Below are 22,763 nucleotides of genomic sequence, written 5' to 3'. Positions count from 1 at the left end.
AGGAGGTTAGATGGAACGAGCTGGGAGGAGGGGCAGGAGGCCAGGCAGCGTGGTGGGGGCAGGTGGAAGGTGCCGGGGCCCCGCTCCTGCCCTGGGCAGAGCAAGCGGGAGAGGCGGCAGGTGGATCCGGGCACGGGCAGTGGTGCTGGGCGCAGAGCAGGCTGGGGCCGGGGAGGGTGCTACAATCGGGCACCTGGCTCAGCGAGAGGGACGGCGCGGCAGTGAAAACAGACCGAGAAGGTGCAGGGGCCCGAGGCAAACGTGGGGGACACCCTCCTCTGAGCAAGAGTTTTCACTTGTCCTTTCCTTTCTCCTTTGGGTTTTAACACGGTGATGGCCAACGTTTGTCCAGCTCACCGACCGAGGGAACGCAAGGTTTGGGGTGGCGAGACGATCTCCGGGGTGTGGAGTTTTGGGGGAGGGGGTCCCGGACTTCGGGGGGGGGTGGTCTGTCACCTGCAGAGAGCAGAACCTGACGGCAAAGTTCTCGGGAGGGGAGGGGCCCAGGGACACGGGGACTTGCAGGCTGGGTGGAGGAAGAGGACCCTACAGAAGGCACAGGGACAGCCAGGGGCAGGGTACAGCTGGCTGGCTCTTGGATTTCTGCAGGAGTCCCTTAGTTTCTTTTTTACCTATTCGTTACTGGGGACAGCGCAAGCGGGGGAGGGGCAGAGAGAGGAAGACAGAGGATCCCAAGCAGGCTCTGTGCTGACGGGCTGACAGCGGCGAACCTGATGCGGGGCTCGAACTCACGAACCGACCTGAGTCCAAGTCGGAGGCTCAAACGACTGGGCCACCCAGGCGCCCCCTGCAGGAGCTCCCACAAGGGAAGCGCCAGGAAACACCAGAGCTCAGAGGTCACAGGGCACAGACTCGGGCTGCACTGGCTAAGCTTGGATCCTGGGGCTGCCGCTTCCTACTTAGGTGACTTAGGGCAAAAGTTAGGTCACCTCTCTGCAGCTTCCACGTCTTAAATAGGGGAGTGACAACGTATCAGGTCTGGGCTTTGACTTCTCCCTCCTTGGAGGCTAGGTTGGCCCGTTACCGTTTCCCGCATCCTGGCAGAAACACGAGACTGGGGCAGAGACAGAGGGCTTTCGTGCTCCTGGCACAGGGGACTGCGGGAGCCTCGGTGTCCCCAAGTCCCGTGGGCGTGGAGGGAGAGGTGATAGGAGCCCGGATGGATGCCGAAGGTCTACACTGCAGCTGGATTACACGGAGGACCCCCGTCTGGCTTAGCTTGTTCTTTGTCCCGGACGGACCCTCATTCCCTGGGGGGGGGGGGGGGCACTTGGCTGCAAACACACCCCTAGCGATGGCCTGGGAGAAGAGCAGTCAGGACTCTGCCCACGTGGTGTACTCAGCAAAGGAGGGGGCGCCCAGAGACCCGGGAGGGCCGGTGCCCAAGTGCCTGCCTCGGGGCTGCGAGAAAGATCGAGAAGATAACGTGGATGGCTCTCAAGCGGGACCGATTACTCACTCGGGGCGACCACAGCGGGGAAGGCAGGCTGGAAACTGTGTCTCACTTCATGCAGCCCTTCCCACCCCCCACCCCCCCCCCCGCCCCCAACAGATTGTTTCCACGTGCCTGGTGCTGGCTGTCCCGATGCCCAGGCGCTCGGACCAGGGTGGGGAGCCGAGCAGGTGGTGTTCTGGAGAGAAGCGCATGACCACGCACGCGCCGTGTTGGTAACAAGCGGGTTACCAACGGAGAACGGACTTCGGTGGTGGGCGTTGCTGGGCAAATGGATGGAAACGGGGACCACTGGAGAGGAAGTGGGACCCACTAGCTAGCGCGGGTGGCAGCAGAGGGAGCCTTCACCCCCCCACGGTGGCTGTGCAGGTGGAAGGATCACAGGGCATCAGCGGGCAGAAATCGATTCCAGAAGTCTGTCACGTAGGAGAGGACCTGGGATCTTGCAGAATTACTTAAAAAATGGGTTTAAATGCCAGAGGGACTAACGAGTAGGAAATGAAAGGTTGATCTCGCAGGAGGGCACGACAAAGGTCCCCGGAAGGATGAGGTGCGGGGCACGAGTGTGGGGGCAGCTCCTAAGGTGAAGAATGTTTCCAGTAGAAGAGGAGAGAGGGGGGAAGAAGGGGTGTGAACTCGGGTAGGTGTCTGGTGGCAAAGCACAATCTTTCAGGGAGACAGTAACACTTCCATCTCCTCCACGGAACAGGAAGCAAGGTGACCGGAGAGCCGAGCGAAGGGCACTGGAGGCTCGTGGAGAATTCTGGAGACTGGGGGAGGGGGGAAACCAGCAAAGGAGGGGCGGGTGAGAAGGTCTGGCCAGGGGAGAGAAGGGCCAGCAGGACCCCACAGGAAGGAGAGGGCACAGGAGCCCAGGGGACACCATGACAGGGACAGTGAGGCAGGAAGGTCAAGTGGCCGGAAGGGGAGGGGGCAGCGAGGAGTCCAGGAGAGCACGAGGGCTGAAAGGAGGTCAGAGGCAGAAGCACAAAATGCAGCTTCTGCCCAGCCCAGAGGAACCCACGGTGAGGCACTCCCCACCGCCCCCACGGCCCCCACTCCCGCCCCTCCCCCCCCCAGCTTCCTCCCCCAGACTCAGGCCTCACCTACCTACCCCCCCCCGCCAGCCCGCAAGACCCAGACCCAGAGCGCCCTCCGCCCAGAAAGTGCCGCGCTGCCTCCTCTCTCCTCCGTCTGAAGAAGTCAAATCCAAGGGGTAGGTTTTGAGCCTCCCGGAGGCAACAGGGATCCCCGGATCAACGCACACAGGCCCAAGAATGGTGTTTCTCTCTTTTATTTAAAAACAGTGCTTCATTACCATTTGCAAAGGCAGAGGCAGTGCTCCTCCTTTGCTTAGAGTTTATAAAAGCCAGCAACATGATCAATAATTTATACACATGGATAGTAATACAAAAAAATAAGGAATAAAAGCTAAAGATCTAACTACTCCGACCTTCACAATTCCAGCTACTTGATAATAATAGGAGTAACCCAATGAATACTGTATGGTCTGAAAGCTACTATACAATATGATTCTTAACGAGAAGGGGAGGGAGTCAGAGACTGTCACAAAGCCCTGGGGTGCTTCTCTGGAGTTCGCAGGGAAACAGGACCCTGGGCAAGCAGCTCGGGTGTCCTAGGAAGTGACTCTGGGGGTGAGGGGGTGGGGAGAGAAGGCGAGGTGGTCAATTATACAAGCATCCCACGTGATGCCCCCGTGCCCCAAAGGTACCTGTTTTGCCATGGCAACGGGAGGGGGCCGGAGAGGCTGCGTGTTGCCTGTCGGGATGGTCCAGTCCCTGCCATGGGGGGTGGGGGGGAGAGGAAAGGGTCTGTGGCGTTTTCAGCCTTGCAAAGATTTGGACTGAAAGGCTCAGAGTTGCAGGCCGGTCGCCCGTCCGGGACGAGTCAACTGCGCTGGCTCTCTGAGCACTTGAGCCCTAGCTTACGTGTGTCAGCCCCAGGTTTGCTCCAGCTATTCACAAGCAGGATTAGAACACAAGAAAAAAAACAAAAACAAAAACAGTTCATATCCCTTAGGGAAAAAAGAGGATCAATTCATCACTCGATATATAATACAGCCAAAACGAGCACACACACACACACACACACAAATACTGTGAACAGAAAAATACAAGAAAATGGCTAAGCTGGGAGTCTCAACGGGGTAGAGACATTGCTTAAAGCACTTATCAGTCCCCAGAAAAACCAAACCGAAAGTCACTTAAAAAAAAAAAAAAAAAAATTCAAAACCGCGTGTACCCCCTGGGAATCTGGTGTCGGTGACTGGGGCAGGGGGTGGGGAGAGGAGAGAGAATTGATGTTCCCTTTTTGCTTGCCAGTGTGACCGGGCCTTCCCCACACAGGCGTGTGTGACCACCAGCCAGAAGGGACACGGAAAGGCCCTCCCCCCCCCCCCCCCAGCCCCCCGCCGGCAGTCTCCTTAAAGGCAAGGTTTGCGTTTTGGCTGACGAGCAGTTCCCTCAGTTACCAATCCCTGCCAACCAGCACTACCATGGCTGAATTGATCTACCGTTTTCCTGAGTAAACTGTAACTGGCTACAGTTCCGGTAACGTGGAGAAGAACTCAGCTACTACAGCCAACTTCGGTACCCGAGGGGTCCCCTCCACGCTCAGCTCCTCATTCCTGGTCCATCGGATTCAGGAATTCGAGAACTCGCTGGAGTCTGGTCTGTAAGCCTTGTTTTCAAGACAGGTGCCAGGGACTCGACTGCACTCACTGAACCAGAGGGCGCGTGCTGGCTTAGGACACCCAGAGCCTACTTGGAGAGGGCCCTGCTTCACGCTCTAGCTCTTGGATGGCTATTGCCTGGTTGATCAGTAAAGCAAGTATGAAGAAGTACACAGGAAAAGGGAAAGGGAGGGGAGAAGAGGTTTGTGGACAGTAACATTGCCAAAAAAAAAAAAAAAAAAAAAAGTGTTTGATGCAACAGAGAATCAAGTTTCACTGGTGTATACCTACAAATGGTCAGACATCTTCAAGAGCATGACAAAATAAAAACACGCAAATTTACGTCTGATGTTCACCTTGCCCACTATTTTTTTTTTCCTATCTTATAACAGTGCAAACAGGTAACTTATGCTTTTTAAAACACCACTACCCCTTCCCCAACCCCCACCCCCCAAAGTCCCTTTCTTCCTATCAACTGGGGGAAAAAAGTCTGCAATTCTGCAAATGTTACTGTCCTAGAGGCTGCAAGCAGCAGAGGGGGCTGGACGCTGGGCTCCCGCCCGGCGTGCCTTCCAGATGGGCCCCGGCGTGAGGAAAGGGGGGTGATCAAGGCCTTCCTGCAGGTCCTCGAGGGAGGTGGCTTCCATCCCGAGTCTACACCTCCCTCCCGTCGGGAAACTAACGGGGGGTGTTGACTCACCCATTGCTCCGCTGCACGGCTAGGAAAGTATGACCTGAAGTCAGAGCGGTCCAGCCCCTGAGGGGTTCTACTTTTCAGGAAAAGCTGCTGTCCCGGGTTTCTACTGAATAATGTCCACTAGCTCCCCTCTTAAACTAGGAGCTGAGCCCCAGTGCCCTTCTTTTTCGAGGACAAGTGACACTGGCTCCATCCCACCTCGTGGCTGCCGGAGGCCGGGGGCGGTGGCAAGGCCGGCAAACCCGAGAGCCTTAAAAACGCTGCGTCACAACGTCTGACCCGGTGAACCGCGCACCACAAGGCATTCCAGAAAAGACCTACGGGCAGCTCTCTGGGCCGAAAGAGGGAGACCGAGAGGACGGTTTTCGCTAGGGGTCTCATTAAAGGAGCCCAGCTTCTCTAGGAGTAAGATGCTAAGCACAGGAGTCCACGCCAGGAGCTACGGGAAAGCTGTGGAAATCGGTCACGTGCTGGCCTTCAGCATCGGTGAGGTTTTTGGATCATCGAGCGGCATCCGCCCACGAACCCCCGGACGCCAGACTCCCTCCCGGCTCGGTCGCTCGGTGCGACGGGAACCAGAGCCGGGAGCAGACAAGCCTCGGTGCTCCGAGGAACCTGCCTCCGAGGGGGCTGGCTCTACGGAGTCTCAAAGTTCAAGAGGTGAGGGGGAGGCCGACACCGTCTCCTTCGGGTGCTCACGGGAGCCCCGAGTCTCAGTGCTGACGCTAAAAAGCAAAGGCCCTCTGGCGCAAGCCGAACTCTGCTTGGCCTTCCTTAGAGAAGGGAGCTGGAGGAAGCCGTGCTCAAAGCCATCCCTGGAGACACAGCAGGGCACGCAGGGCCTGCCCGCGGAGTCCTCAGCCAGAACCCGCTGAACTGAAATGCACGCAAGGAACCCCAAGCTCCAGCTTCTGCCTCTTTCCGAAGGGCGGTGGGGGCTGCCTTCTCTCCCTTTCCCACCGCCCTTGTCTCTCTCTCGGACAAAAGAAGAGCAAATGACTAAGCTCATTCCCCTGCGACAGCCACAACCACGTAAAATCTGGCCTGCTCTCCACCGAGCCGTGGTTTGCCATTTTCGTCAATGGCCCGTTTGAACACGACCCGAGGTTTCTCTGTCTTTAGTCAGTAAAAGCTCTCCCTCAAAACAAAAGCCAAAAGCAAAGGGGGGGGAAAAAAATCCTCCCTGCCCCCATTCTCTAGAACTGTGATAGCCCCCGCATCCCATGAACCCTTCCTCTAACTAAAATATTTATATACAACACAACAAAAATTGTCTTAACGGCAACGAACCAAACTTTGGCTTGGGGAGGAGAACCCTTCAAAGTGGCCAACGGCCCGGGCAGTTTGGTGTCCCCTGTTCCACGCAGTCCTCCCCAGAATCAGTTAAGATTGCATCGAGGCCTCTATCTTCCTTGACGTCTCCCCTCGTTTCAGGGACAGCCTCTCCCCCGGTCATCAGGAGAGCGGGGCTTCCGAGGGGGGAGAAGAGTTGTGCTTTACACGACAGGCCAGTCCCTCCCGGACAGATCACTCTGCTTACAAAGGATGCTTCATGCTGCCATGTGTCAGTCATTTTAATTCAGGGACACGAATAGTCATCAGTCAAGAACATGTGTGGAGGCAGGAGTAAAACAAAAACAAAAACAAAAACAAAAACACAAACGGAAAATAAACCCATACCAAACCGGAAGCTCCATGTCTCTGAATTACTCCCTTGAGCAGCTATCCCTTGGGTGAGAGGTCACCCTAGTACCAACGTGAATAGACCAGGGAGCCAAACAGAACGTGCTTTTCTATTTTCTCAGGCCTTCATTTTGGAAATGCGGCAGGACCCTGGCCTCTACCATTACCAGCTAGAAGAGAAACGCCTCTCCCCTACCTTGCTTATACATGTAACATCAAAGCCGCAGGGCCGCGGCAGTGACCCACTGCTGCGGCCACCACATGACTCTTCCTGGCAACACAGAAGATCCTTGCCATGTCAGACTCTCCTTCCAGGATGGGAGGGGAGCAACCTCAGGGGCTCGGATTTGATATCCTGTAGTGTTGGTATGTATGCCAAGTAGGCGGGTGCTCGGCTGGCGTCTTTGGAGGATGACGAGAAGCCGGGCGGAAGGGTCACGAGAGCTCAAGACCGTGGACAGAGAAGTGGCTCACAGAGGCCCCGGGAGCTGGGAATTCCTATGGCTTTGGAGCCAGTACAAAGCGCCCATGCCTGCCCTTCCGTGCCCCGGTCACCGCAAGCTTCCAGGGACAGTGGACCCGGCACTCAGTGCTTGATCTTTTGCTAACGGTTTTCATACGTTTTACACCTTGTACTGCCCTCCTGATGTAAGAGAAAGGACAGGAATATCAGAGCCCTGCCAGACACCCTCCGATATCCCTTTTCTTTTCCTTACTGTCTTTACGGACTCCCAACACTCTGTACTTCTAACCCTCAAGCCGGGAAATCTGGTCGCTGGCTATTTATTCTCCTGTCTCTGGGTCCTAAATTCCTGACTCTTGAGGACGTGGGAGCAGGGAGTTCATAAAAGGACAGATGAGCCAAGCCGTGGTTCAGAGAAAGGAGAAGAGGCCCAGCAGGAATGCTAGGATCTCAAGAAAGAAAAGAATGATCTTTTTCACACTCCGGAGTTCATTCTGAGATCGGTTTCCTAATGAGGTGTTTATTATCCACAGTCTGAGAGCGTGTTTGGAAATATTAATACTATAATTCCAAAAACTATGCCAACCGTCTCAGGCTGTGCAGGTAAGATGATTGTAAAAAGGATGGAGAAGACAGGAGGGAAGAGGAGAGGACAGTGGCTTTTAATTCTCCCGCTTTGCAAGCACAAATTCCTGTCATCTATCAGCATGTGGATTCCAGCCACAGCCAACCAGAATTGCCTGCCGAAGACCAGAAACTCAGAAGACTAGAAGAATATCCTGTCGCAGAAAGATCTCCACTTCTGCTTGTCCCCCAGCCACTCAGCACCGGATACACTTTGGTAACTCTGTCTGCGGATTTCTGATCACATGCGTTCATCAGCTCCTAAGGTCTCTCCTTCCTCATGAACTGCCTCTTCCGTGATTGACAGAATGAGCTAGCACGGACATACAGACATGGAAATGCATTATTTTTTTTTTTTTTTTTACCACAGTTAAAAAAAAAAAAAAGGAAAAAAAAAGAAAAAAATGCACAATCTTTGGAACAAAAGAATTAAAGGCAGAAATTTAAAGGAAAAATACATATTCAAAGAACATAGTGAGGTATAAAAAAGTATTCTCTCTTTTTTTGTGTTTTTTTTTTTTTGTTTGTTTGTTTTTCCTCTTCATCTTGCTATAGAGTTCCTCTACTAGTAAATATTGCAATAGCCAGGCCTCATGAACTGGGGGGCTGTCCCATTTGCGGGGTCTCACGTCACTTCAGTAGGGGGCAAATCGGCTGTAGCCACCTCGGTATAAACTCGCCTGCAGTAATTAGAGACATAAAAATAATTAGAAGGTTGATGAGAGAAACATTAAAGGTGAAGAAAAGTGTCCTGAAAAGGGATTTGGGAAAACAGTTTCTTTAGAAGCTTCAAAGCAACTGGTACGATGTGACCTTGTGCAGTGACATTGGGAAACCAACTTCTGCCTCTAAGGGGCTCAAACCAGAACCCACGACACTCACTGCTGGCCCGATATTCTCAAGAAGAGGGTATGACGACACTGTACCTAATGATTTACATGAATTAGCAAAGAAGGGAAACTCAGTAGAGTTTAAAACCAAGTCAGTAAATAATCTGATGTTTAAAAGTTAGCACGAGTTTCGGTTTACCTTGATGACATCATAGCTGATTTCACCTTCTTGCACATTACCTGTCTGCAGGGAATAGGTGCTCAGGTGCTCTGACCACTAACTGTCACATACCATGTTCGAGATGGTGCTGGATTTAAACCACAGTCAATCTTTTAAATATTAAAGTCTAGTTCCTCTATAACCTACAAAATGTGCCAACTAGGTGCTTCTTGACGTATCTGAATTCATTCCTTCCTTCCTCCCTCCCTTCTCTTCCTTCCTTCTCTCCCTCCCTCTCTCTCTCTCTCTCTCATTTTAACTGGGCTTTAATTCCTTTCTTTTTTTTTTTTTTTAATTTTTTTTTTTTCAACGTTTTTTATTTATTTTTGGGACAGAGAGAGACAGAGCATGAACGGGGGAGGGGCAGAGAGAGGGAGACACAGAATCGGAAACAGGCTCCAGGCTCCGAGCCATCAGCCCAGAGCCTGACGCGGGGCTCGAACTCACAGACCGCGAGATCGTGACCTGGCTGAAGTCGGACGCTTAACCGACTGCGCCACCCAGGCGCCCCTTAATTCCTTTCTTTTATCTAACGACCTATCTCCATTAAAAGTTCCCTAGGAACATCTCTCTCCTTGGGTCATTCTTTCGGGGTCGGATCTGTATCTTTTTGGCACATAAAATCTCAGCAACTTCTATCACTGTCTTTATCTTGTCTGTCTACACCTACATTCCCCTCAGGACCTTGTTACTTCCTCCCACAAATCTATCATTAGAGATTTAGTGTGAGAAATGATGGGCTCTCTCATATTCCTCCCGGTCTTAAATTTCATTTATCACTCTGCCTCCCCATCACACACTGTCGTCCATGACCCCCAGGCCGCTGCCTGGCTGTACTCTGGATGGCACACAGCGTTAGGAGATGTCGCTGTGACACGGTGTGTCCCTGCTGCGGCCGGTGAGTCACTATCACTGGGCCTGGACGTATCCAGGCCACCACAAAAATACCACGGTGAGGGTTCGAGTTTGGTTGGGGGGAGGATTATTCTAAATTGAGGTCTATGGATCTTTTCTACGCTTCCAGGAAAACATCGTATTTTGCTATGAATGTTACAGATAGAAAAGACCTTTGTAAGGCATTCATTTGGTGATTTGTAGTGCTTTCTGCCAGAAGGCTCAGAAATGGCAAGGACATCCTTTGATATCTGCATCTGAAACTAATGCACAGGTTTTGGAAAGCTTACTGTCAAAGCTGGAGAGTCTCTCCCCCGACATCTCTGCTAAGACCTATCAGTTAAACCAAGCCACAGGTATATGTATCCAACATCTGAGCCAATATAAAGCATCAACCCGTTCCCTTCTTTCTCTCCCAAATGATGCCGTCACCCGGGGCAGACTGTCACTATTCATGCCTTTCTGCTGCTGGTAACCAGGTCAAGGGGCTCACGCTACAACACACAGATGAAGGCGATACGAATTTCCAGCTAGTTTTCTGTGGCTTCAACACTTTGGCAGTGGAGGAAGGCCTGAATTTATCACACTTCTAGAGCTTCTGCAAACTGCAGGTAAAAGTTAAAAGGTGTAAAGTGGTTAAAAAAAAAACACGGTACATATAATAATACTCACCACAGCGCCAACTCCATAGCTAGCGGCAGGGGCCAGGGCGTGGTAGGGGTCGGCTGTGTATACCCGGCCGTAACTGGAGAGAAGAAAGACAATCAGGGAGAGCAAGAAAAGGCCATGATCTAAAAGAATGAGAGGCTTACTGTGCTAATCAAGACTAGCGAGTAACTCGGTCCTCAACGTTATTAGGGAACGGGCAGAACGGAAACCTGTCCGCTTCTACGCCCAAATGCAGTACCTCTGGAAACTTCTGAAGGACTTCCATCCAATGGAAAAGCAAGGAGGTGGGGATGAGGAAGAGGGAGAGAGGGAGCCTGGGGTCAAAGCCAAAGAGAGACAGGAATAAGCGGGAGGGGGGCGGAGCACAGGGCCTAAGGGGGTCTGCAGGCATCTGGAACCCAGGGTGGCCCCGAGTGGCGATCCGGAAATGGTGACAGGAGGAAGGCGGGGCGGCACCTGGGCGGCCCCCCCGGGCTCCCCGCCCGCTTACCCGTCGCTGTAAGCTGCGGCGGCAGCGGCAGCGGCTGTGGCCGCGGTCGCGGTAGCCGGCTGTGCATATCTGTAGGCTGCGTATCCGCCCTACAGGAGAGAAGAGAACTGACTTTACAGATACCTCTCCCCCGACGGCCGGACCAACACACACCCACCCACACGCAGACGTACACGCACAATGACACAGGGACAGACGCAAACACGGACACACACGTGGGAGGAGAAATGTTTCAAACTGCATCAGTCTGCATGTTATTCTTCCCCTGGCACAAAATTAAGCTCCACCCAACGCAGGGATCTGCTTTCCAATTTAGGACAATTACAAGAGTAAACCACCTCAGTGGGACCCGTTCTCCGATATAAGCAACGAAGACATGATCTCAGACCTGTCTTACTTCATGGTCTTTGCTGGAACTTTCAACAGGGCAAATATTTGCAGGAAGGTGGGAGAACGCTATCTGACTGATGGGGAATGTAAATGTGTATGTGTTAACTTCAGATTCTCAGGCTGATTTATTGCTAAGAGACTACAGGATGTAACAGAAAGGTCCTCTCTGGTGCTATGCTCCATCAGGACTAGGCTTTTTGTCGAGAGGCAACGTTTAATAGGAAAAGCCAGTGTAGATCAGGGGCTGGAACCTTCGGGCTGTGAGCCGATGCAGCCTGCCACCTGTTTCTGGAAGCAGGCGTGACGGCACCGTACGGCCTCCGAAGCCGGAAACGTTTAGCCCTTGGCCCTTCGCAGAAAAAGTCTGCCGGTCCCGAGCTGCATTTAGGACTGGGGCAAATCAGATTACGAATGGCTGAGGGCCTTGCAGTGGGATTCAGCTAGATGAGTTGGGCCTCCCTCCATGGCCTGAGCATTTGCCTGCATTTATTTTCCTCTCCTAACAGATTCAGAGGCCCTTACTTAACACCCAGTCTCACTGCGCACTCTGGAGTCCTTCTTCCAGTGGTTCCACTATCCCCTCGGTCCTAGAGGCTTCCAAACTCTTCCATCCTATTGTTACTTCCCTTCACTTTAGGGGAACAAACACCCCAAAGGTTTCCGCTGTCAGGGTGAACCACATGTACTCTCCCATGAAGTGTTTCAAAGAAAATCACAACGATAAGTGCTATTTTAAAAAGCGGCAAGCCCTACTTTTTTTCCTCTTCTAGACTTCGTCTCTTTCACCTACACCTCATTCAGGTGTAAATTCTTATGACTATTTCTCCCTCTCAGATATAACTATGTTCAACTGGTACACGCTATGACACCATCTCATGTACGCTTTCTCTACGTGAACGCTCTGCATTCCGGAGGAACGTTTATACTCTTGACGTCATCAGCAGTAGCTTCCAGCGTACGTTCAAAGTATCCCTCTGACTGGATTACAGTAGTTACGTATTATTTCTCTTTGTTCTTCGAGTGAATCACTCAGGAAAGCAAATGTTTCTTTCTCCATTACAAATTCTTCCACGTATAAGTAAGAAGATTCTAATTAATATTACCAAACACTGGCAATGACATGGTAATGGACAGAAACAAGGCGGGAAGCACCCTCGGGGGCTACCTGAGATCAACACGTTCACTCTGAAATCCAGCCAGGTCTACGGGAACAGACTGATTTGGGCAAAACTGTATACATCCAGGCTGTAACACATACACCGCTGTATCTGTAACTAAAACTAGACCTATCTATACATACACACGCTATAAAGTGTCTCTTTACCTGATGGTATCTATGGCTAGCTAGGTAGGTCCTTTTTTAAACTTCTAAAGAACAGTAAAAGCATGTGTTAACCAAAGCAACAAGCCAATCATTATAGCTGAAATTTTAAGCTTTAAATGAACCTGAAAGGCTCAATTTTTCATTATAACTACAGATGGTTCCATTGGTTTAGAATTAAAGTTTGTTAGAGTGAGATCTACACCAGGGCCGTCTTTAGGAAAACTTTGTAAGCAACGATAGCGTGGTAAACAGCCATTAGGTGGTCTGTGCCTTTAGTATTCCAAAAGACACCAAAATCATCTTTAAAAATTTAAAACACCAACGTAATCAAAGCAGTTAAAGCCCAATTTGTGCTCACCTGAGTAAAACACTTAAAAACTGAAGTTCTATGCCGTAGGGCAGAATATACATTCCCATTAAGGGATTCTGAGGCTCAGTACCGACCTGACTCTCTGAAAGTCTCTGTAAAGTCGAAAATACTGGGGATTCTATCAAATCATCACTTTGAGCGGTTAGCATACTAATTCTGGAATTCTGGAAAAGGAGGTTCTGAATTTAGTTACTGATAGGACCACTCCCTCTCGTGTTCCTCAACCCGCAAAAAGCCATCAGAACCTCAAGAGATCAGACTGGGGGAAAGGAGATTCCTTCCAAACCAGAAGGAAATGGGAGAGAATCTACCCGCAGTAGTTTCCTTCTATTCTAACTCAACTCGGGCTTTGAAGTTTGAAATTTGATGAGGTTCTTTGCTATTTAAATTCAGGAAAACCAGAACAGGAATACAAATGTTTTACTGATAACAAAAAGCTTGAGGAGAATATCAGCATGAAGAAAAACTACGTGAATGTTTGTTTTTTTTTAAGTTGGTAATATTTCAACACGACGACTCTCCTGATTACTTTATAATGGTGCTACAGAGAGGCCCTTTAAAAGGGGGACTATGTTTAGGATGGAAAGATACAAGCTAATTTGGTAATTCATCAGCGACTACCCCAAAATTAGAAAAGTTAAGGTGTATGATCATGGATTTACTTCTCTTGGGTGTAGTCATACCCCAAAGCACTTCCGCTGCTGCCTTAAACAAAATACATCCAAAACTGTAAGACAGAGACACTTCGGATGTCTCTATCCCTACTCCGATTTCGGAGTGCACAGAGCTTCCGGGCTGAGAAATCGTTTTCTCGGCTTTTGCTTCTACCGGCAAGTCTGAGGTCTTTTGCAGAACATGAGAACAAAGTGCAGTTTGAAACACCAAGGTTTTCATTACTGTTTCTTAAGTTTTTCAGAAAGAACAAGGGCGGGGAAGGGGGTAGGAGACAGGGTTCAGGCGTGGGGGGGGGGAGGCGGGGAGGGATATGGCGCCACATTTATTAATCACATTAAAAACTAAGCATGCCAACATCTGGAGCTAAAACAACCAGCAAAATCACCACGTTCAGACTCGTATTGGCTAACTCTATCTATCCCAGCATTCTCTTGGGACAGCGGTTTGCCCTAGGCTCTACCACAAGCTCGGTGAAGTACACAGCCTCAGGTACTAGAGCGTGCAGCCACAACAACCGGCTATTACGGAAACAGTCAGTCACCACTTGAGTTAACATTCCAGACCCTAACGACGGGCCCTCCCCAGCCCAAAGAAATAGTCAAGGTCGCCCGCCCTAGCCCTGGCCCACACCACGATGTTAATAATTATAACAAGCAGTAACCCATCTGTTATGTCAGAGAAGGGAACAGAGACTCCACTGAGAGGTTTAGAGTGGGGATGCTAACATGTCTTCAGCTGACTGCACAAACAAACAAACAAAAAAAAAAAAGAGGAGAAATAATTCATTTGGAGATATGAAGTCATGAAATAGCTGATGTGTATTGCTTTTAACCATGCACTGATGCAAAACTGAAGCAACCATTAATAAAAATTAAAAAGGACATATGTATTTACACACAATCAGACCTGTTGGATCTGAAGCAGTTTGCAGACTCTATCTGTGTGTGATTTGAAATAAAACAAAAAATGGGGATTAGCATGGCCACAGCACACCCTAATGTAGGAGGGCACACATGGACTGCTTTTTGGAACCCTGAGAACTGGATACATTTGGCATGGGCTGAGCCTGATGCAAACATACACATGCCCCGTTAAAAGGCTCACTTTCTCACTCCTTTATAATTCATTACGAAGGACTCCAGAATGTTCCCAATAGGGGTGGCCCGACGCTAGCTACATCGCTCCCCTATTCACCCTTCCTGACCCTGACCGCATGGTCCAGTCCTGACCCGCAGCACTCGCCGGCCCTCCGTCAGCACCCATCCACTCTGACCCAGAGTTCTTCTGCCATAGCGCCTGTGCTGAATGTTCTAGCTTTCCACATATCCATAAGACATCCCTGCCTTCAACTTCCAGCTCTTTCCCAGGACAATGCGGTTACCTTGAAGATCCTTTTGATGTTCATGTCTCAGCTCTCCAGGGTTCACCATCACCTGCTAGGGATTCTCTACTCCACTCTGAATCAGTTTTAGCATTTAATTAACTTTATAATGTTGCCACACTGACCACAGGACGCTCCTGCACGGTTCTGTTTTAACCAGAACAAAATGGAAGGGCTCTACATATCCTGCCCTCCTGTATCTGCATTATCTGTTAGGAGGATCTCCTACTGGCAGACATTCCCCTTCTCTTGATTTTAACCTAGCCGTGAATTTTATTTTGGTTTTGTTTTAGATTTACATGAAAACAGGACTTTGGTGAGCATGTGATGTCAAGACACCTTCTTTCTACCTGGAAGACAGTGACATTATGTGACACTGAGGAGAAGAGAGTGTGTGTTTTAAGACCAGCAGACAAAATGAAAGCTTTGGTCCCTGCACGTGATGTACAGATTTACTGAGCAAGGGCGGTGGGGGTGGGTGGAGAGAAAGGCAGATGTGATGCTTAAAATCACTACAGGGAGCAGAGACCTATCCCCACGAGCTTGGGTTGACTTTGGGTTGACTTTGGGTTGACCTGCCGTGCCTCTGGGGATCGCTTCATTTGTCCCTACACGATTCTAACTCCTCCCTTCCCTTGCCTCCTCCCGGCTCCAGCCGAGAAACACTGTCTAGATGGGTCCTGGGGGGTGGGGGGGAGGGGGGTTACCCTTCCGTGGCAATAGGGCACCTCTGATTAAGTGTTAACACAGACATGAGTACTAAAAACTTACAATAATGATAATACTGTTGCTGTTTTTGACGGAGACCTATATCTACTTTGGAAAGTAGATACGAAAAAGTTTTAAAGACACGTACTTAAATTTTATTTTAGAATTACTTTAAAATTGGGGTTAAGGGAAGAAATGGTTATGATCAGCTTCTTAACTTCCACTTATCACTTCAATGGTAGACGAGAGATGATCTTTAACAAATCAAACCTCTCAAGCACGCCACCATTTCACATGCCCCCAAGTCAGTTCATTTCCCAAACCCGGCCGGGAGGCCACATAAGGAGTGTGACGGGCGGCCTGGGGTTCTCTTTCCCCAGCATCCAGCTATCAGCAGACGTAACGGTGAATGATCTTCCAAATGAACTCACTGACCTTGTTTTAAGGTGAAAGGAAAGAGGGCGAGGGGAATACGTGTTTCAGTTTTACGGCCCCAACAGGTCTAGATTTTTAGGCAACCCGGAAGTGGGGCGAACAGCACGGTCCAATTACGACTGTGGCCTCACCCCGGGGCCCAATCGGGGACTTAGGAGTCCTGCGTGGACAGACTCAACTTCCTCCCTTCTCTCGTTTCCTTCACAGTGGAAAATGTCCTCCACTGCTAAGATCTCCAAGTGTAACAGACCAGCTTAAACGCCATGGACAAATGCGACTGGCAAACTAAAAGAGGTGGCAGTGATGGGACAGTGCAGGGCACACGCCTGGTGTGGACGGAGGCGACGGGGCAGGAGCACTTAGTTTTGGAGGCGGTGCCGTCACGTATGGGACTTGACTGTGCACTGCTGAGGTATAGCAGGGCTTAGATCACACGCTCACAAGTCTCGGTTGTCCAAAAAAGCCTCTGTTCCCATCTCTAACGTGGAGCTGGAATGGTTAGTATAATTCAATTTTTTCACTGCAATCCACAATCTGATTGATTGGCAGGTCACACTGGCACTCCTACCTGAGGTATTTTAGCGCTAATGATTGGTTCCTGTAAGACTATTCTATAACAGAACACAGGAAGAGCAGTTCAAAAAACACAGCTGTGGAAGGAAAACAATCATACAAAAAAGCCCGCTAAGGGGCCCACCAGCCTTTTCTTTCCTTTGGATGCAAGCATGCTTTTCACAGGATAAGAATCAGGAGCAGTTTTGTCATCCCTTTAAAACGTGAATCAGGGTGAGCTACGCCTTTTCTACTGGTCAAGAAAAAGAGGGGCGGGGAGGACGCACGATCCGTCTGCTAAGCTCAGGTCTTCTCGGGGCGGGGCGGGGGTCGGGGGGCTTTCTACAAACTGCAGCCACAGTTGCTAGATCGGTTCTCTGGAGAGGAACGTGGCACAAAAGAAACAGAAAGGAAGCAAATGGCTAGCAGGGGTTACGGACTAAGAACAGAACAGGGGAAAGAGATTACAACAAAAATCTCTCTGAATGAATAGCCTAAATTAGTCTAACTTAAAGCCAGCAGCTTGCACTCTTCCCTCGTGATGTTTCTTCAAGCTCTGGGTCAGTGCACTTGTACTGGATTAACTCTCCTGTCTTCCTATTGCTAACGTGTATCTCTGAGGAAACAACTCAGTGTATAGGGATAGATTTCCACAGTGGGGGAGGGGGGGTGGAAATGTACAGAGAGAAACAGGAAAACTCTAGGTAAAACATGGGTGTGTGTGTGTGTGTGTGTGTTTTAGAAAAAGCATCCCTCGCTCCCTCACACATGGAAGAGGGAATCTAAAGTTTTCAAAGCTACAGTTGTATCAGACTTCACTCAACAGTTACCTCATAATGCATTCTTGTTTTTCATTAGTGGGGTCGGAAAATATTTCAGCACTAGGGACCACCTTTTTTCCTCCAAGTGACTGCTTTAAGATAGGAGCTAAGAAATGACAGTAACATTGTGATTAATTCCTTTCATTAATAAGACACCACTGGCCAAACACGTATTTCAGCAAGGTCGCTGAATTACCCGTTTAGTTTCATAAGGTGATCCGGTTAGTAGATTAAAACAAAAATGTCAAGGGTGTTTTTATTTTCTCAACAGAAGTACAGAAAAGTCATCTCTCTCTTAATAAAATCATATGCTGTGACCTAAAGATAGGAGAGAATTATAAACAAATATTTGGTTGGTTCACTCAAGGGGGAAGTAGGCAATCTTACTAAGGTAGAAATAAGCCATACTTTAAAAATCCCCAAATAAAAAAGGTATCAGAGGAAAAAAACAAAAACAAAAACTTTGACTTACGAAAATAACTCCAGTGCAAAAGCGTGCTCTAACAGACCAGATTTCAGGAAAGCAATTTAAATAACGTAAAGATGACTTTCACGAGAACATGGATTCTAATGTATATGGGAGAATGTACATGCGAAGAACGTATGTAAATATGTGTATTTAGGAAAGTGTCATCTGGTATAAAAGTAGGACTATTTCCCCAACCCTCAAGTTTCACTGTGAGCACGGGAAAAAAAGGTATGTTTCGTTACTTCTGGAAAACCAGCTGAGGAAAGACGTGGATTTTAATTAAAGCACTGATAACGAAATATGGATTAGCTGAGTTATGGGCTGGGTTATATAAATAACTGATGTAACCTGGGTAAGTCACCATCTCTTTAAGAAATAGATCTACGAGGTGAGAGGGTCGGACCAAATCGTGGCTAAGATTCCTTTAAGCATCTGTTAAACTAGGGCAAACTCTGAAGGGCTACTCTACAGAGGACAGGTGTGTCCAGTTACCTCCTTACTTCCTGCACCACAGAGTCTCTAAGGACATTCTGAAAGCGCACTGAAGTCTTCTGGTTGCCAGAGAGTCTCTGGCAGAAATCTGTGGCAAAAAGTTCGCTACAAAGGCACCCTTATTGATTCGGGGAGGTAAGGGTGGAGAAAGCACTCCCGGACAACTCTAACCTATGCCCAAGGAATAATTTCATCCTGACAAGTTTTTCTTAAGAAATCGTTTCTTAATGACCTGGGTGGTTAGACTAAGCTTGCATTCAGAAACCGATCATTTGGAGAGGTCCTAATAAAAAACCTCAAAACTCCAAACTTTTGACTCTTTGTCAGTTAGATCACCTTGTCCACATTTTAAATAATATGTGACAAGCCAATCATGGAACTTTAGCTATAACAAGACAGTTTCAATAATGGATAATAATAACGATGATGTTAACATTGCTGGTACAATCAACAAATCCTGGATGGTAGCAGAATGTTTGTAAGAAGAGTCTAGGTTGCCAATTACGCCACTCATTTCCCTCTAGATGGCTCTTAAGAAAAGAGACCCGGTAGCTGTGGACCTTCTGATAGCGAAAGGCTGCAAGCACTGAGTGTTTGGTTGCCTCTCATTATCACCCACTTTCCACTGGCATCAGCTCCTTACCTCCCTCTCACAGGATAATGCTCTCTCAAGGTACGGAAAATAGGAAAACACATAGTTCAGAAAGCTTACTGCCGTCTACATAAATCAAAGCTCCAATGATCTAAAGAGGGATGTGAAATGAGAAGAAAAGCAGAAAAGAGAGAGAGTTGGTTTAAGCTAATATAACTATCCTGTTATTTATGTATGCACATGACACGACGGTATTAAAAGACTTTAAACCTGCTGATCATCTCGCAAATAAATCACAGAACATCTGTGGGTATAGGGAAGGGAAAAGAATATGTCCAGTAGACTGACTCTAGCAATGATCAGGAAACCCAAAGGCTTAGTTTTTGCACCCAGGGGCAAGCGCAGTGGCAGAGAAGCATGCTTGCATTCTTAAATATATAAATATATATATATATATATCCACAAGGAAAAAGAAAATAAAAATCAAATAAATTATATGTAAAAAAAAAAAACCAAAACAAAACAAAGAAAAAACAAAAACAAAAACAAAAAAACCAAACCAAACCAAAGAAACAGAAAAAAAAAGGCTGGCTTGTCAGGGAATGGGGTCGAGAAGGCCCCGGTGTGTGTACTTACATAGAGGTCAGCACCGTAAAATCCGTCCTGGTAAACCACACTGCAGAAAATCCACACAAAAACAAAAACAAAAAAACAAAAGAACAGAAACACATTCCGGTTATTGAGGACGGCAGCATGCACATGCGCTCTACACAGGCAGGTGATGTATGAATACGTAACCGGGGCTGGGGGGGCCGCAGCGAGTCAGCGAGAGGACCGTGCACGGGCACGCGCACGTCGTACAGCTCCAGGACATGCGAGGCGGGAAGGGAGCGCGCCACTCGAATGCACACCGTTCTGAACGCTTGGTAATTAAAGGAGGGTTAAAACGATGAAAGCATTCCCAGAGGGCCTGACAGAACTATCAGAACTCTGCTGGATTAGAAACATCAACTTCTCATACCTGGAGTTGTTGTTGTTGTTTGTTTTTTTAAAGCTTGCCCTTGGAGGAAATTTTCTTTAAAGAATTTCAAAATGTGTGTGTGTGTGTGTGTGTGTGTGTGTGTGTATGCGTGTGTGCGTGTGTGCGCGTGTGCGTGGGTTAGGGAGGGGGGAGAGGTACGGGGAAAGGGGGTCTAACATAAGAAAACTGAACCGAAAGAATCCCATTAGGGCAGGACCTGTACGCAGAGTATGTCCCAAGATTAGGTTTAGCGTTTTGTTTTGTTTCCTAGAAGTATGTACGTTTTTCCTGATATCCATACATCACCTGCTTTTTACCCTGCACATTAGACATGCAGTAAGATTTGGCTGATCACACGAGCATGCAAAGTATTATTATTCAGCATTTTAAGAACCAATGCAACACCTCAGAAAAACAAGTCAATCAATTCTGACCAAAGTAAACAGAGAAATGTAATTAAAAAAAAAACACAACCAAAAATACCCACAATGCATTGCTTTCACAAGCAGAGATAATGAGCTAAAGGTTAAGGTGATTGGTCCAAGGTCCGAGAATTGAAAAGGTGCAGTGGGGATCCCAGATAGTAACAATATAATCCAGAGTGGGAAGGAGTAACTGCAAGATTTTAGGGGCTCTTTTTTGACTGTTAAGAATATTCATGGAACTCTGAAAAATTAACTGATAACTGACGTTTTGGGCATGACCAAGGATCATCCTGTTTTATTTAAAAGGATAAAATGGAGAACAGTAGCTGATTAGGAATTAGAAGGGTTTATTTTCCTGTTCAGAAAAATGAATTTTTATCAAACAAAACACATGAATTTGGGGGTTTTTTTTTGTTTTCTGTTTTTAAAGTCCTGGGCAACACTAAACTATGATAATCGTAGATTTCAAACCTTTTGAGGTATTTTTGTGCATATAGACTTTCCCCAAAACATTACTTTGGGACCAAAAGACATGGAACAGACATAGAGACAAAAGATAAGACTTTCTTCTTCGCATGTGTTAAATCAAGATTTGGATATTCTAAATGAGAAGATCTGTTTATTGTTTATTCAACTAAGCAAGCTGGAAATTTTCAGCACTACCTTCTCTGTTGTAATAAACTAGTAAGTGAGGTCTTTAAATCATATTTTTAACTTGAATGTGAAATAACTTTTTTTTTTTTTTTTTGCAGGTGGCTGGAAAGTTTCTGAATTCTACTTATTACAATGACATTTTGTTGGGTTTACAGGACAGTACGGTCACACTTTGCAATGCCCCAAATGTGCTGTGCATTTGTATTACAAAACAGGCAAATTAAATTCCTCTGTGACGCTCACTTAGCTAAGCCCTATCCGGTTTCATCGTCTCCAACTGCAGTTAAAGTTAGATATTAGAAAGTAATCTGCCTCTCAACTGCATTTTATTAGAAAAGACATTTGCTCGTAACGAGAAGGCTGACAGAATGGAAAGCACTGAGGCCAAGTGGTGATTAATTAACCTTCAACTATTTCAGCAGGGGATCCAGGCAAAGATTACAAACATCTCTTCGATACAGAACAGTGGTGGCATTAAAAGCAGGAATACAGTTTACCCTAAGTTACGTCACTCACTGGGAATATTTACCTAAATTCTAAAAGAATTCTAATATTCCCTGTATCAAATGCCATAAGGAGGCTAGAACACAATGATTAAGGATGAAAATTAGTTTACTAAGCTGAAAAGCAATTTTAGGCCATTCCCCATAAAATACTGGACTTATTCCTTGCCATCTTCCATGTAAACCGGTGGTTTAGTTAATAAAAAAGAAAACATGGGAAATCAGTGTTCAATGTAATGCACAGAGATTGGTATGATTAGACATAAAGATAAAAATATCTTTGAGCGAACGTAATCCTGACACAGAGTAGGGAGCGAATGGGTTCTCAGGTTTGGCCAATATAGTGAAATGAGCTACAGTGACTAAAACAAATCCAACCGTTTCATAAAGTAAACTCGGGAATGTTACAAAATAAAGAAGTCCCATGTTTCTGGCAAGTGGCATCTCTTTGCGAACGTGACAGTAAACTCTCCTGGACTGAAATGGAAGACGCTTCGTGAACAATTTTCCTGGTGTGTAGAACTTCCAAAACGTCTGTTTTTATGTCTGACTTGAGTATCTCTCGATGAAATAATACTGCATCTTTATTCACTTCTTTAAAGAGATGTCAGAGGTTGAAGGTCAAAGCTCAAGTTGAGAGAAGAAAGAATAAAATTAAAAGCAAGTGATGGCAGAGGATGGAGATGATGGGATGCATGGGATTTAAGCATCTATAAGCTGCAAACAAAAGTTTATTTCTAAAGCACTTCCCTTCCAGCGCCTCTTGGAGCCTGTCCATTCCAACATGCACACGTGTCTAATAAAAATGCCTGAATTCTGTGCAATGGAGGACCGCTAATGGCACGTCCATTCGGTCTATGAACGAATGCTGAGTTCGTAGACCTCCAAGCCAATTCTGCTGTCAGAAAAGGACCTACAGAGAAGGCTCTTTCCCTTTGTGTTTTAACTAAGGAGCAATGAACAGGCCCCCCTGCCGCTGGGTTTACTCCTCGGAGAGAATATGGAAAAAACCTGTCATAGGCAGAGAAAAGATGGAGAACACAAAGGTCACATCTTTGAAGAAAGGAAAGTCCTCGGGACAACTAACTTCTAGAAGTCGACTCCGTATAAAAATATACATTTGCGGCTGGCACCGAGAAACACGTGGAGACAAAACCTGTCACCTTCACTCCTTCTCCCCCATTCAGTAGCAAAGGATTTATTTGTTGCTATGGA

General features: G+C 47.7%; 1 protein-coding gene across 29 annotated transcripts in view; it reads right to left on the bottom strand.

Annotated features, from left to right (window-relative positions):
- Positions 1–2,752: 2,752 nt before the first annotated feature.
- RBFOX2 (RNA binding fox-1 homolog 2) overlaps positions 2,753–22,763 on the bottom strand; it is a 285,909-nt gene continuing 265,898 nt past the window's right edge. For 19 of the 29 annotated variants that reach the window (XM_053896024.1, XM_053896023.1, XM_053896025.1 and 16 more), the window contains 5 exons: positions 19,582–19,621; positions 14,402–14,433; positions 10,737–10,825; positions 10,250–10,322; positions 2,753–8,313 (listed from right to left, as the gene is read on the bottom strand). In XM_053896024.1, coding sequence (XP_053751999.1) covers positions 8,259–8,313; positions 10,250–10,322; positions 10,737–10,825; positions 14,402–14,433; positions 19,582–19,621 — 289 coding nt within the window. In that variant the 3' untranslated portion in view covers positions 2,753–8,258. Of the gene's footprint in view, positions 8,314–10,249; positions 10,323–10,730; positions 10,826–14,401; positions 14,434–16,587; positions 16,631–19,581; positions 19,622–22,763 lie in introns of those variants that run through there. The other 10 variants (XM_053896027.1, XM_053896026.1, XM_053896030.1 and 7 more) reach the window with 4 other exon arrangements.

The sequence above is a fragment of the Panthera pardus genome, unplaced genomic scaffold, assembly GCF_024362965.1.
Source record: "Panthera pardus isolate Hobbes unplaced genomic scaffold, ASM2436296v1 HiC_scaffold_6, whole genome shotgun sequence".
NCBI classification, from domain to species: Eukaryota; Metazoa; Chordata; class Mammalia; order Carnivora; family Felidae; genus Panthera; species Panthera pardus.
Note: the sequence above shows the minus strand (reverse complement) of the source record. Positions and strands in the feature narration are given on the sequence as shown.